The 12,794-nt window shown below is 41.7% G+C and overlaps 1 protein-coding gene across 1 annotated transcript; it reads left to right on the top strand.

Moving 5' to 3' along the window:
- Positions 1-3,354: 3,354 nt before the first annotated feature.
- On the top strand, positions 3,355-12,479 carry pip4k2ca (phosphatidylinositol-5-phosphate 4-kinase, type II, gamma a). The gene is made up of 10 exons (XM_041056229.1): positions 3,355-3,762; positions 5,195-5,292; positions 5,609-5,705; positions 5,923-6,072; positions 8,927-9,073; positions 9,415-9,453; positions 9,564-9,677; positions 10,097-10,361; positions 10,636-10,739; positions 10,998-12,479. The coding sequence occupies exons 1-10, from the start codon at positions 3,604-3,606 to the stop codon at positions 11,076-11,078; spliced, it is 1,254 nt and encodes a 417-aa protein (XP_040912163.1). The 5' UTR covers positions 3,355-3,603; the 3' UTR covers positions 11,079-12,479.
- Positions 12,480-12,794: the final 315 nt, after the last annotated feature.

Genomic DNA, 12,794 nt, shown 5'->3' with positions numbered 1-12,794 from the left:
AAACATCTGATCAACAATATGGTCCATAATTTATACAGCAGTTAAAATGAGCCTGACCCTGACCAGCTACAACAAGAAAATGCAGCCTTACATGTTAATACATTTGTAATATAATACTGTAATATTATGCTACCTGTGAGACTGTTGAAGGAGCCACTGTGGATTGGGAATAGTTTGATTTTGGAAGATTTTTCCGATAACACTTCTGTATTTTTACCTAAGATTCTGATTCTGCAGGACTTTCACTTGTAATGGAGCATTTTTACTGTGTGGTCTTTCAATTTTCACTTTGGGAAAGGATCTAAATGTAACCCATTCATGCACAATCATACAAATATTTCATCCTAGAAACAACCAACATAGAACCTGAAAACAGCACAGGAGTCTGCAGTCATGCTAGCAGCTCTGTGAGACTGCTGCTGAGCTAAATGCTAACGTCAGCATAGATTTCTCACTATGACTATTTTCATAGAAACTGGTGCCGATCGGTTGAGTAGTTGTTTAGATATTTCACTAGATAAGTGAAAACTTAGCATTCCTGAGCGTTAAAAGAAAGCACTCCTGTACAGTCACTTCAGAAGCCTCAAGTACCTCATTCAGAAAAAAAAAAACAAGGAAGCAGTCTGAATGAGGGTTCCTCAGAATCATATGAACAATTCACTACATGTTTCTGATCTGAGGAGCCTTTGTTTGAGGGTTTATGCTCATATCCGTTTACTGTGCCTGTGAGAAACCCCTGTGCCGTCACAGCAACCAGGCGCCAGCAGTGAAACAGAAATTACACATTAGAGCACATTAGAGTCATGCTGCTTTTCTGCCATTACTAGGCACATAAAGGGTAATTCTCTCCCTCTTCTCCACACAGGGACTCAATACATGCCTGTTTCCAAGGTAACAGCATAGAATGTCCCATTTGTCCATGCATAATATCAAATGAAGGCCTTGCAGAAAATGAAGGAGGAAGCATCATCCTTTGTAGAATCACACCACCACACGTCCTACTTCTCTATCTAGGGTGGTTGCGTTTGCTATTCTTGGAGATTCTTTCCTGTGCATTGAGCAGATGAAGCCAGTGATATGTCTGTGATGCACAAGCACAGTGTTGTATTGCAACGCAATTAAAACTATAACATTATGTTGTGAGTAAAGAGAGCTTATTTATATTCCTAAATTCAGAGTCAAGAGTCTTGGAGGCACATAGACTGGAGTGACTCGGTTTTCTGGGTCAAAGTTTAGAAAAGGTCCAGAAACTGAAGCTGATGATTGTCAGAAACTGTAAATTATTTTCACATATTTCTACAACACGTACTTTGCTCGGTCTCTAGCATCAAGGAAAGTGCTCAAGAGTCAAGACCAAAGATCCTGCACTCATTTTGTCCTCATAAGGGGTGTTCCCATTATTATAATACGGTTTATTAATTTAATTTTTAGAGATACCAACTGACATCCATACGATGCAAAGATTAATGTTAAATATTAAAATAAACAATAATAAAGAGAAGAGGTCAGCAACACACAGTGCAGCGCTGTGCTAAAATAATGAGCAGGTTCCTGTTTGATCCTGTTTATGATCAATGTTCTGGGATTTTTCTTGTGCCAGGTTTTGATTCTGGAGTGTCGGGGTTAACAGTCACATGCAACTTGTACAGGATGAAAATACAGACTCTCAAGGCATCTTGGTTAAATAATTATTTTACTCAAATCTAAAATTCTATTCTTCTGCTGACGTCTTTATTTGTTCCCACGTTCTGACCTCTTCCCTTAAAGCTGAAAACTTCATTGACTACCCCCCCCCCCCCAAAAAAATCCTGTTGTTGCTGCCCTCCAGTGGTTTAAATTCACACTGCTGCAGAGATGCACAGGTGTGCTCCAAGACCCCATGGTCTGGGTAACAGGTGCAGCAAAGCACTCTTCTGACCACACCCACCTGCACACAGCAGAGGTGAATCAGGCTTGAAATATAAAAACTTGAAACACATCATTTCAACCTGTTAATCTTTAAGTGTTAATCTCTCCATCTGAATATGACCCTTAAAGTTGATTAATTGTCAAAATGCACAAATATCTTATTTATCGCAGTATTTTCATTTACCTCAGTGGAATAATTAATTATATGAATGTGAAATGTAACACAGTAAGTTAATAAGTAGAGTTATAGACTAATTGGTTGAGAGCAGCTGAATATCATTAAAGCTGCAGTGAGTCTTTCTCATATTAACTCTGAATCAAATGACTCCCTGTAACTTTACACTTTAGTGCCACAGAACGCATTCTATGCTGCATAATGTGGTTTGTGGCTCTATGGACTAAAAAACCCTAATGATGTCCTAATGATGTCATCAAGGTTGTCTCAGCTCCTGCTTGGAGACACCTTTACAACAGGAAGTCTACTTTACAACCTGCAGGTGTGGAATTTCAAAGACACTAGTCTTTACATGCCATGGAGAAAAGACGCTGTCTGATTGCATTATGGGAAATGTAGGAGTCAGTGTTTTTGGAGCTTGGACCCTTTAAAGATACCTCAAACTCTGTTTCTGCAGGACTCCTCAGTACTGCAAGTTCCATCAAAGCTTGATGCCGACTCTTTGTTTTGTGGTCTTACTGCCCCCTAGAGGTTAAACATCTCTTCGGACATACTGTGCAAAATGCAAGCTGTTCACACATATGCTGTGTACACACATCTGGGTTCTTCCAGCCCAAGTGGGTTAATGAAACACGCAGCTACATATTTTATAAGTTCACTATGTATGTGATAAATAGTTTGTATGCATATGATTTTGCAATTTTTAGTTATAGCTGCTAGTCAAGATTTTACATTAAAAAACACTATTGGCTAACCAAACAAAAATGTACTGTCAAAGATTAAACCAATGATTCCCTGTACTAGTTCCACCTTGACCAGATACAACCGTAAACTGCTGCTTCATTCCTGCAGAATGAGTTCTGTTAATTACATTTTGCTGCTAATACTTAGTTGAAAAAGTTTAACTATTAATTACTGGATAGTTTCATGTCGTCAGATATTAGATTTCTAAGGTATTCCTATAACGTGTATGAATAATAACTCTTTGGTTGATGAGGGACACTAAGAAGACAAAGCTTTATTGTACGGGGCGGTCATAAACCTGGAAATTTGGGAACCAGGGCCCCAAATGTTGCGTATGTAAACGAAAACAAAGATTTCATATTTCCGACCCTGGATCTTAATATGAACGCATCATAAACCAGTGATGTACCGCCTATCAAGGTCACGTGATGCAGTAGCATCCTTTTTATTGGGTCGTGCAACCTGTCAATCATAAATTCACCACATGGTTTATAAAAACACGGGTTGGCTCGAGGGGGTGGTGCTGGAGTGTCAGCAGAAATATGGCGTGTGTGACGTAAAGTAATGATTCAGCTCGGTAGTTTAAACGTTAATTTGGAGTCAGTGTAAAACGGTCGGAGTTTAACGGGTGACCTCTGGTTGTCGGCGTGAGAAACCCCGGGGGGGAGGAGCGGTGAGAGAAGCGAGTTTAGTTCAGGAACGGCAGCCTCCAAGACGAAGTGTCACCGCCTGCACCAGCGCTCTCAGCAGGGGACAAGGAGAGCCTGTTTACGGTCATGGCTACCCTCGGGAACTCGGGAGCCACCTCCAGCCCAATGGTGATCCTGGCGCCGAAGACCAAAACGAAGAAGAAACACTTTGTGCAGCAGAAGGTGAAAGTGTTCCGCGCCAGCGACCCGGTCCTGAGTGTCTTTATGTGGGGCGTCAACCACTCGGTGAGTCGGCGAGCTAACGTTTCGCTCCGCGCTAACGTTAACCGCCGTGTGTCGTGTTAATGAGCTAGCTCGGTTAGCAGGAACGTTAGCAGCGGACTCAGACTTCAGCCAGCAGGTCAGCGGAGAGGTGAGGGTGTTACACCCACATCTGTGACCCCCCTCAGATTCTGTCACACTAAGGTCTGGATTAGCCCACTACCTGGGCAAAGTGGGCAACTGCCCAGGGGCTCCAGACCCTTAGCGGACCCTCAAAAGCCCCAGGTTCACTCTAATCTGTTTCTGTTTACAAATGTTGTGTGGAGATACGGTGATTAGTCGGTTATTTTATTAGTTGACCACTGATTTAATAATCAATTAAGTGTTTCTGTCATTTTTCAAGTAAACGCTACAAATGCTCTCAGATTTCAGCTTCTCAACAAACTGAATACATGAGTGTGGGCTTAAAGATAATGCACACTGGAGATTTTTTCTCTCTATTAACATTCCATATACTACATAACTTATGAATTGATCTAGAAAACATTCACCAGATTAATAAAACATAATTGTGTGTTTCAGCCCTGTTTGATTAATTGCACATTTGTTAGAAATTTGCACCACTGAGGTACAGTAACAGCAATGATGGGTCCTCCATCCTCCATCTTGTGGCCTTGGTCTTGAGTAGGGACCCTGTATGAAATTATAGTTTTAAGACCTTATTGTTTTAATTTATTTTGTGCTCATTTGTTGTAAATCTATGTTTTATCAGTTTTAGAACTGCAGTTAGTAATCAGTGTAATTGATTAGCTGATCAACCCCTTTTTTTGTTTTGCATTTTAGTATTGTTAGACTGCAAGGCTGCAGCCAGCAATTAATTTCATTATCAGCAGGTCTGACAGTTATTTTCTTGAACAACCAACTGATAGTTCAGTGTATAAAGCTACTTTAAAAAAGGAAAACAGCCTCATCGTTCCCTTAAACCTAAGTTAACATGTATCGCAGTCGAAAACTAGTCAAAGATACCACGTGACCGTGTCACAAAGATCTTTGCAGCAGCACTACCACTGAAACCTCTTATCACTCCACTGATGGGTGAAAGAATCCAGTAAAACAAGTATAACGTCATTTAACGTTACGCTCTCAGGTGTATGAATTGCATTGCTTTTTATTAACAGTAGCCTCAGCTCAAGTGTCAGTGCTGAGAACCTAGTCAGTATAATTCTGTTATAAATAATGCTTTCAACAATGCAAATGCAAAAATGATTAATTTCATACTGGAACTGCAATAATTAGTCAATACCAAAGATTTGGTTCCAGCCTCTCAAATCTTTGGATTTGCTCCTTTTCCTCTCCTTACATTATAGTGAAGTGAATATTTGGTGTGGTGGATTTTTTTTTCTTTTCTTTTTTTAATTTCTCAGTTAGTATTGAAGAAATTCCCTTTTTTCTGCAGATCAATGATCTCAGCCAGGTGCCTGTTCCTGTCATGCTCCTCCCTGACGACTTCAAGGCCAACACCAAGATCAAAGTCAACAACCACCTCTTCAACAAGTAAGACACAGATTTAAGAACACGTAGAAGCAGCATGGGTTGCAATATAAAAACATAACAGACAGTGTCTTAGTGGCCTCTGATGCTTTTGAGAAACTTTTTCCTGACGGATAAAACCAGTGGCCGGAAGCTCTCGTAAAACATTAATAGATGGCAAAGTCCTGAAGTCTGCGTTGGACTTTTGAGCCGTACGGTTATTTTTAGATTTTTAAGACTTTGCCGCAGAGCGTGAAAGATCTGTTTGTTTGTGTGTTGTCAGAGAAAATGTGCCATCAGTCTGCTCCTTCTCACTTCCACACCTCCTCTCCCTTTGCAGAGAAAATCTTCCAGGACATTTCAAGTTCAAAGAGTACTGTCCTCAGGTCTTCCGAAATCTAAGGGAACGGTTCGGTATTGAGGATCTGGACTATCAGGTATGAGACGAATGGATGTACTGTTCAGCCTGCAGACCTCCTTATGCATTTAATGTTTTTTTTATTTGGCTGTTTTTCCTTAATTATGACCAAATATTCACATTCCATTTATTAGTGTTTTAATGGTAACAGATTTCAGATTTTAAATTCTTCTGGTTATGTTAATAGGTAGATGATCCTGTGCTAATCTGTGCACTCCTGGTCTCACGATCCCCAGGTGTCGCTGACTCGCAGCCCCCCACTGAGGAGCGTAGACGATCAGGGAGAGGGTCTGCTCCTCAACTCTTACGACCGAACGCTCATCATCAAGCAAATCTCCAGCGAGGATGTTGCAGACATGCACAGCATCCTGTCTGAGTATCACCAGGTGAGGTCTGGATGGTTAGAGTAACCAGTTCTGGGGATGTTTTATATTTTTCTTACTGTCAAGAAATTCCATGAAAAGACAAAAACAAGAATGTGTTAGTCCGTCTCTTCATACTCTCTGATTTCCTTCTCTTGTCTGTGGCACTCAGCCTCAAACTCTTTGGTTCCTACTGAAGATTTCAATCTTAAAAGCAAATCTCTGCTAGTGTTTGTTGATGAGACATTATCTGGTTATGAGAGGTGCAGTCAAAGGAGTGGACAGAACGGTGTGCAGAGATATGGAATGGCTTGTGTTTTTTTGAGTATGGATAATGATGACAGCCTTGCAGGTGGTGCAGGTCTTTTATTATTCTTTTACAGGATAAAATAATATTTAATCCTGTAAAATTCAATGTTCACACATGTCCTGATTTGGAATTTGAGTTTATTTTGTTTACATGACCCGTGTGTTAAAATGTTAAGTGATTGATTGACTGATTGAGTTTGGACCAACATCTGGCCAAAAGCTGCAGAGCGAGCAGTGGTGATAAATAGGTGACGTGAGTTTTGGAGTGAGTCCCAGTCTATATCTGTTGGATCCAGCAGTGAAACTCGAGCTATAAATAAACCTCCCTGTGAGCATCTTGAATCTGAATCTGCCCTCTGTTCACTCAGTCATTCATTCAAGGTTCTTTTGTCAGTCGGCAGACGTGATGACGTCCACACACTCGCCTCCTGTCTGCTTTACTGAACTGTGCATAAAGGTTCACGTCTGTAGAGCTGTTTGTCCTACTCACTTCCTCTGTAACCTTTGTTTGGACCTTTTGCAGTGAAGAAAAAAACAAAACACAAACAAACAAACAAACAAACAAACCCTGAGATCGTTTGCCAAAGAGTTCCTAAAATGAGGGGGATTTCAAAAATATTTTCTTCCATAGGTGAGCAAAGTCGACCCAAATACGATGATTATTTTTAGATTTAATGTCTTGCCAGGAGCAGCACTGTGGTGCAGAGAGTAGGAATACAGCTACATATTCAACCAGAAGACAGGAGACATCTTTCCTGCTGAAGTGTCCTAAAGCAGGACACTAAATGTGTCTTTAAGGTGCTTCTCTGAAACTGAACCTGACTGCTGACCCCCCCTCCTCCCCCCGCAGGGGAGGACGGAGATAATCCCTTTGCAGATAAAATAAAACAGTGTCTCTCATCATCAGCGTTAATGTCTGATGTCTGAGCGCAGACGACAGAACAAATGCTCTGTTGCGTCACTGCTGGTTTGTTGCAGATATTCAAATGTTCTTATCTACACATCTGTGTTCATTTAAATAGTAGAGTACGTTTGTAGGAGAGGTAAGAGCGAGGTGACATACCTTCACCTCTGTTCTGTTTGTTTCTCTGACTGGTATCAGTGATACTTCAAAAACAAGGTCTCACTTCAGGCTAAACTCACCACTGAGCAAACGTTTGGCTGTGTTGATCTCTGAGTGGAATGTGTAGCCTGTGGTCATGCAGCCTACACAAAACTGAGGGAGATGAGGAAAATGGCAGCTCTGTTTCAGAGTGTGTGTGTGTGTGTGTGTGTGTGTTTTTTAATTTACTTGGCCCTGAATGAATTCATTGTTATCAGAGTGCCTGTGTCGGCTTTGCACAGCTTCCTTCATGCATGTTTAATGTATCAGGTTTCGATTCAGTATTTAGTATCAGTGGTAAGTATCTGGCACACCGAGCAGCTTTTAGGAAGCATTTGGACACGTGTTACGAATGTTTAGGGTCAGGTTTTGCTGTTTGGCAGGTGTAGGGACTTTGTCTTGAGGTCTTGAGAGCAGCTTTTCAAGCTTTGGATCCAAATTTGCCAAAAAATACAGAATCAGTATTTACTGATCCCATAAATAAGTAATGCTCACAAACTGTACATGAGTTATAGATGGAAAACTTGCACCTTATGTCATTTTTAAATATCCATAATGAAAGATACAGGGCTGTTCAACTGATTTACAAATTATTAACATTGACAACAGTTGGTTTAGTTGTTTAGTTGTTGTTGTTTTAGTGATAATCGATCTATTTAAGAATGTGTCACTGTGTGAGTCCCGTTCAGTTCATAGGATTTCCTGCTTTTCCCTGTTTTTATGACAACTGATTAATCAGTTACTCAAGATAGTAACTGGCAGATTGACAAATAATGAAAATAACAGTGTGAGGCAGAGTTAGTTTTGCACGTCTCCTCTGCAGCACATGTTGTTGCAGCCTTGCACTGTTTTTGAGGTGTGTTTAAACTGCCATATACCCGTGTAGTCACCAGCCGCTGCTTTTTACCTGTCAGACATTAACCGCAAACACATACATGACACATGATCAGTTCTCCAGCACCACCAGCTGTTTTCACGTTTCCCCTCAAAGTCCCTGTTAGAACCTGAGTCACTGCAGCTCACACAGCACAGACTCACTGTGATGCGGTGAGAGTGTTTTTCCACTGGTCCTGGTACCCAGAGGTTGGACGTTTAAAAATCAATGTACAAAACAGTGTTTGGACACAAACAGCGATGTCTTTTTAACATCCTGCCCGTCCAGTGTGTTTCAGGGGACACTGAATGAGGTCAGTCTGAAGTGAGAGTCTCTTTTAACCGACTGTTACAGCACATGCTGTTTGCAGCTAAAAGCCCTGGATATACTCAGTAATTGGTTTGGTTTAGACCTTTGGATTTTGCCACATGTCAGCCTGAGTGCCTCTGACAATGATCCCGTTTTAATGTTTTCATCTGTGAATCAGTCTTTTACTCTTCTGCAGCATTTTACTATTTGTATTTTTACTCTGCCTGTGACAATAATCTCTTCTCTACCTGCCATGCAAATTCCCCATCGTTTCTTCCATGCAGCACATAGTGAAGTGCCACGGAAACACTCTGCTGCCACAGTTCCTGGGAATGTACCGGGTGAGCGTGGACAGCGAGGAGACCTACCTGATCGTTATGAGGAACATGTTCAGCCACAGACTGGTGGTACACAGGAAGTACGACCTGAAGGTGAGGAGGAACCGCACGGCAAACAGCCGGACCTTTTTAATAACACATCCCACTTCTTCATCGAAGCTTCTGCAAACAATGTGGAAGTCACGCAGACACCAGTTTGCTCTATTAGAATTAGAATTCACGCCAGAGCAGAGAACAGAAAAATAATCAGCTTCTCAGTTGTGAGGTTTCCTTCTTTTCTTTGTGTTCTGTCATTGTAAACTGAACATCTTTGGATTTTCAACTGTTTCTCAGCCAAAAAAAGACATTTTCTTCTTCCTCAGACCAAAAATGGTTCAATACTCTTGTTCCCAAAATGTGTTGGTCATATTATTTACAGCAGTTTGTTCTTGCAGGGCTCTCTGGTGGCTCGAGAAGCAAGCGACAAAGAAAGGGTGAACTGAAACATCCTGTCTACCATCCATTTTATATCATTATTACCTGTCTAGTTGTCTCCTGTTTATCCCTTATATCCCACTAAAGATGTATTTATTTTTTTCTAAAGGGAAAAGAGCTTCCTACCTTCAAGGACATGGACTTCAGGAACAACATGCAGAAGGTTTATGTAACCGATGAGGAGAAGGAGAAGTTCATGGAGAAGCTGAACAGAGATGTGGAGGTGGGTGACCTGTTTCTGTACACGCGACTCTTTGCTGTTGTTCCAAACTTCTACCACACAGCGGCAGCATCTGCACATTAGGAAAACGCCACTCCTGTGTTGCCATTTCAGCAGCAAGAAGATGGATCTGAAATTAATTTCAGCAGTGAAGGAGGTGAATTTAGATGCAGCCATTTTGATAATTGTTTAAGAAAAAATTCACTGGTCACAGCTTCTCAGATATGAATGTGCAATTAATATTGAGGATCTGAATTGTTCAGAGATAAGATACAATTGCGGATCAATTTTCTGTCAATCGATTAATCAACAGCTCTACTTAACGCTATAGCACTATTGTACCTTCTATCTCCAGCTCACAGTAAGTCAGTGTTCATGTTGTAAAAGCCTCTTGTCAAACCTCCCTCTCCCCTTTTCCCCAGTTTCTGGTGAAGCTGAAGATCATGGACTACAGCCTGCTGCTCGGTATCCACGACGTGGGCCGAGCTGAGCGGGAGGAGGAGGAGGGTGAGGAGGTTTCCAACGAGGAAGAACAGGAAGTAGAGAACGGCCTGGCTCTGGGCACTGCGGTGGGATCTTATGGCACGTCTCCAGAGGGCATCGCCGGCTACATGTCCTCCTGCAAACCTCTGGGGCCCGGAGAGTTCGACCCCTACGTGGATGTGTACGCGATCGGGAGCTGCCCAGGTGAAAACCAACCAACTGAGGCATTTTAAAACTGAAACTAAAATGTGACGATTTTATGTTTTTCAGTGAAATGCACGTGTTTTAATTTCAGCTCCACTATCATCATCATCTAGGTCGACCAGAAAATAATAATAATATAGTTTTAGAAGTTTTGAGATTCGCCTCTTTAACAGGGAGCTTTTATCTCCAAGGTTTATACATGAGGCCTGTCACTGCTCATGTCAATGCAAAGCCCAATAAAATAACCCTGATTGTTCTTTGCCTTTGATCTCAGGGGCCCCTCAGAGGGAGGTCTACTTCATGGGCCTGATTGACGTGCTCACGCAGTACGACACCAAGAAGAAAGCTGCTCACGCAGCAAAAACTGTCAAGCACGGGGTGAGTGGCACAGGAGAGGAAGGAAGGAGGTGGAGGGCTGCTGTCAGCAGTTCAAAACATTCAGGTGTCAGGTATACCTGCACCGAGGGCGAGCGTTTGATGTTTGCTCTCGTGTCGTGAAATGTACGATGTCTCCAGATGATGATGATGGTGACCTCTTTTTGCTCTTTGTCTCCATTTCCTCTCTCTCTCTCTCTCTCTCTCTCTCTCTCTCTCTCTCTCTCTCTCTCTCTCTGTCTCTGTCTCTGTGTGTCACAGGCCGGTGCTGAAATCTCCACAGTCCACCCCGAGCAGTACGCCAAACGATTCCGCGACTTCATCTCTAACATTTTTGCGTAACACTGCCACAGACGGATCCGACTGAGAGCTATAAGTCAGTTTTATCGTTGACCAAAAATAACCTGCGCACACAGATCGTTATTTAAATTTAGTGATCTGAGGCGAGACCACGTACTTATGTTGTAGCAATATAATGTACTACTGCTGATGCATATATTTATTTTTAAGATTTAAGATCTATTTCTTATAGATGTTAAACACTATTAACAGATTAACTCTGGAGCAATAGGGTACTTGGAAACAAACTGCTGTTGATCAGTGTTCATAGTGTTAAATCACATCAGTGATAGCTGTTTAATCTCATTATATTTCTTCCTTTCTCTCTTCGCTCTGGGTTCCCCCGGCATGAACTAAACTTAAATGAGACATATTTGGAAATATGCTGATTCTCTCTCTTGCAGAGAGTTAGGTGTGAAGATTGATTCCACTCTACCACAAACTAGGTCTTTTCTAGCGTAATCTAGCTGTTTTCAGTCTTCTCTAACTCAGCAAGAAAGCAAAGAAGTGTCAAACTGCTCCTTTGAATCCTAAACTAATCTTTAATAGACGAGTATTTAAAAGAATAATGGTAGTCTAGACAGTGTAGTGTTCATGTCTAGTATGATAATATTATTTATATACAGAAGCAGGCCATTTGAATGTTTGGAGTGCCAAATGTGTGGGATCAAAGCTTTATCAAAGCAGGATTTGCACTTTGCATACAATTAAATCGACTCTGTGATGACAGAGCAGTTAAAGGAAACACAATCTGAATGGATCAAACACTGTTTTCCACCAAAGTCTCAACTAAATTTCAAACAAAATGTACACAACGGCCCCGTCATTTAAACAGAAAGCATATCAGATTATTTAGCCAGCCTGGTTTCTCTTAGCTGCCGCCGCCTGTAACGAGGACGAGGGCTGGCTGGTCCACAGAGCTGAGCCTGCACTAAAGACGCGGCTGGTCCAGAGTTCAGGATCGGTCCTGCCCAAAACACGTCGACGTGTAATTCGACATCAGAACACTTCCTGAAAATGAGCCCCATCCATCGTCAATCCGGACAGATTCCCTCTGAACACGGTGTGTAGTGTTGTGTGCACTGACATGGAAAATGTGCGCTGTGAATCATCGTCATAGGATAAGATTTATAAAAATATAGCGATAGAACTAGAAACTGTGGTCTGTGTATTGTAATGATTTAGTGATAACCAGGGTACTGTCCTAAGTATTTTGACAGTAACTCTACATTTCAGTAGCTAATGCAGTTAGCCTTAACACAGTGAGATGATGCAGCATTCCTCAAACACCGGCAAGGCAGCTTAGATACAGTAACACTCTGTGAGGCCTCATCTACTCGATGACTGCACATGTTGTATTTTTGCAAATCAGCTTTTGGACCAAAATATATTTTACAAAGAATTTATGAGAAGTTGTTGACTTGTTATTGTTTGAAAAAATGCTTGTGTGAGCGAGTGTTTGTGCTTTGATGACACCTGGGAAATATTTCATCCGGTGATAAACTGCAGAAGAACACACACACCTTGTTTCTTACTCCTGCTGTTGGAGATGTTACTGTTTGAAGGGAAGTTTCTTGAACAACTACTGGGTGGATTGCCGTGAAATTCATGTTCCCCGTCGGATGAATTGAAATAACTTAAGTGATCCCTGAATTTGTCCAGCGCGTGGTAGGTACGTGGTGTTCTGCAGGTCAGAATACCAGGGAACCTGCGGGTGAT

The sequence above is a fragment of the Toxotes jaculatrix genome, chromosome 2 (assembly GCF_017976425.1).
Source record: "Toxotes jaculatrix isolate fToxJac2 chromosome 2, fToxJac2.pri, whole genome shotgun sequence".
Classification (NCBI taxonomy): Eukaryota; Metazoa; Chordata; class Actinopteri; family Toxotidae; genus Toxotes; species Toxotes jaculatrix.
This window is presented reverse-complemented; position numbering and strand designations above follow the sequence as displayed.

What these genes read in the sequence shown, in the direction of transcription:
- pip4k2ca (XM_041056229.1), top strand. Translation starts at nt 3,604, where the DNA reads ATGGCTACCCTCGGGAACTCGGGAGCCACCTCCAGCCCAATGGTGATC. An exon ending in AACAACCACCTCTTCAACAA is followed by an intron (nt 5,293 to 5,608) that starts GTAAGACACAGA and finishes CTCCCTTTGCAG; the next exon opens with AGAAAATCTTCCAGGACATT. An exon ending in TCCTGTCTGAGTATCACCAG is followed by an intron (nt 6,073 to 8,926) that starts GTGAGGTCTGGA and finishes TCTTCCATGCAG; the next exon opens with CACATAGTGAAGTGCCACGG.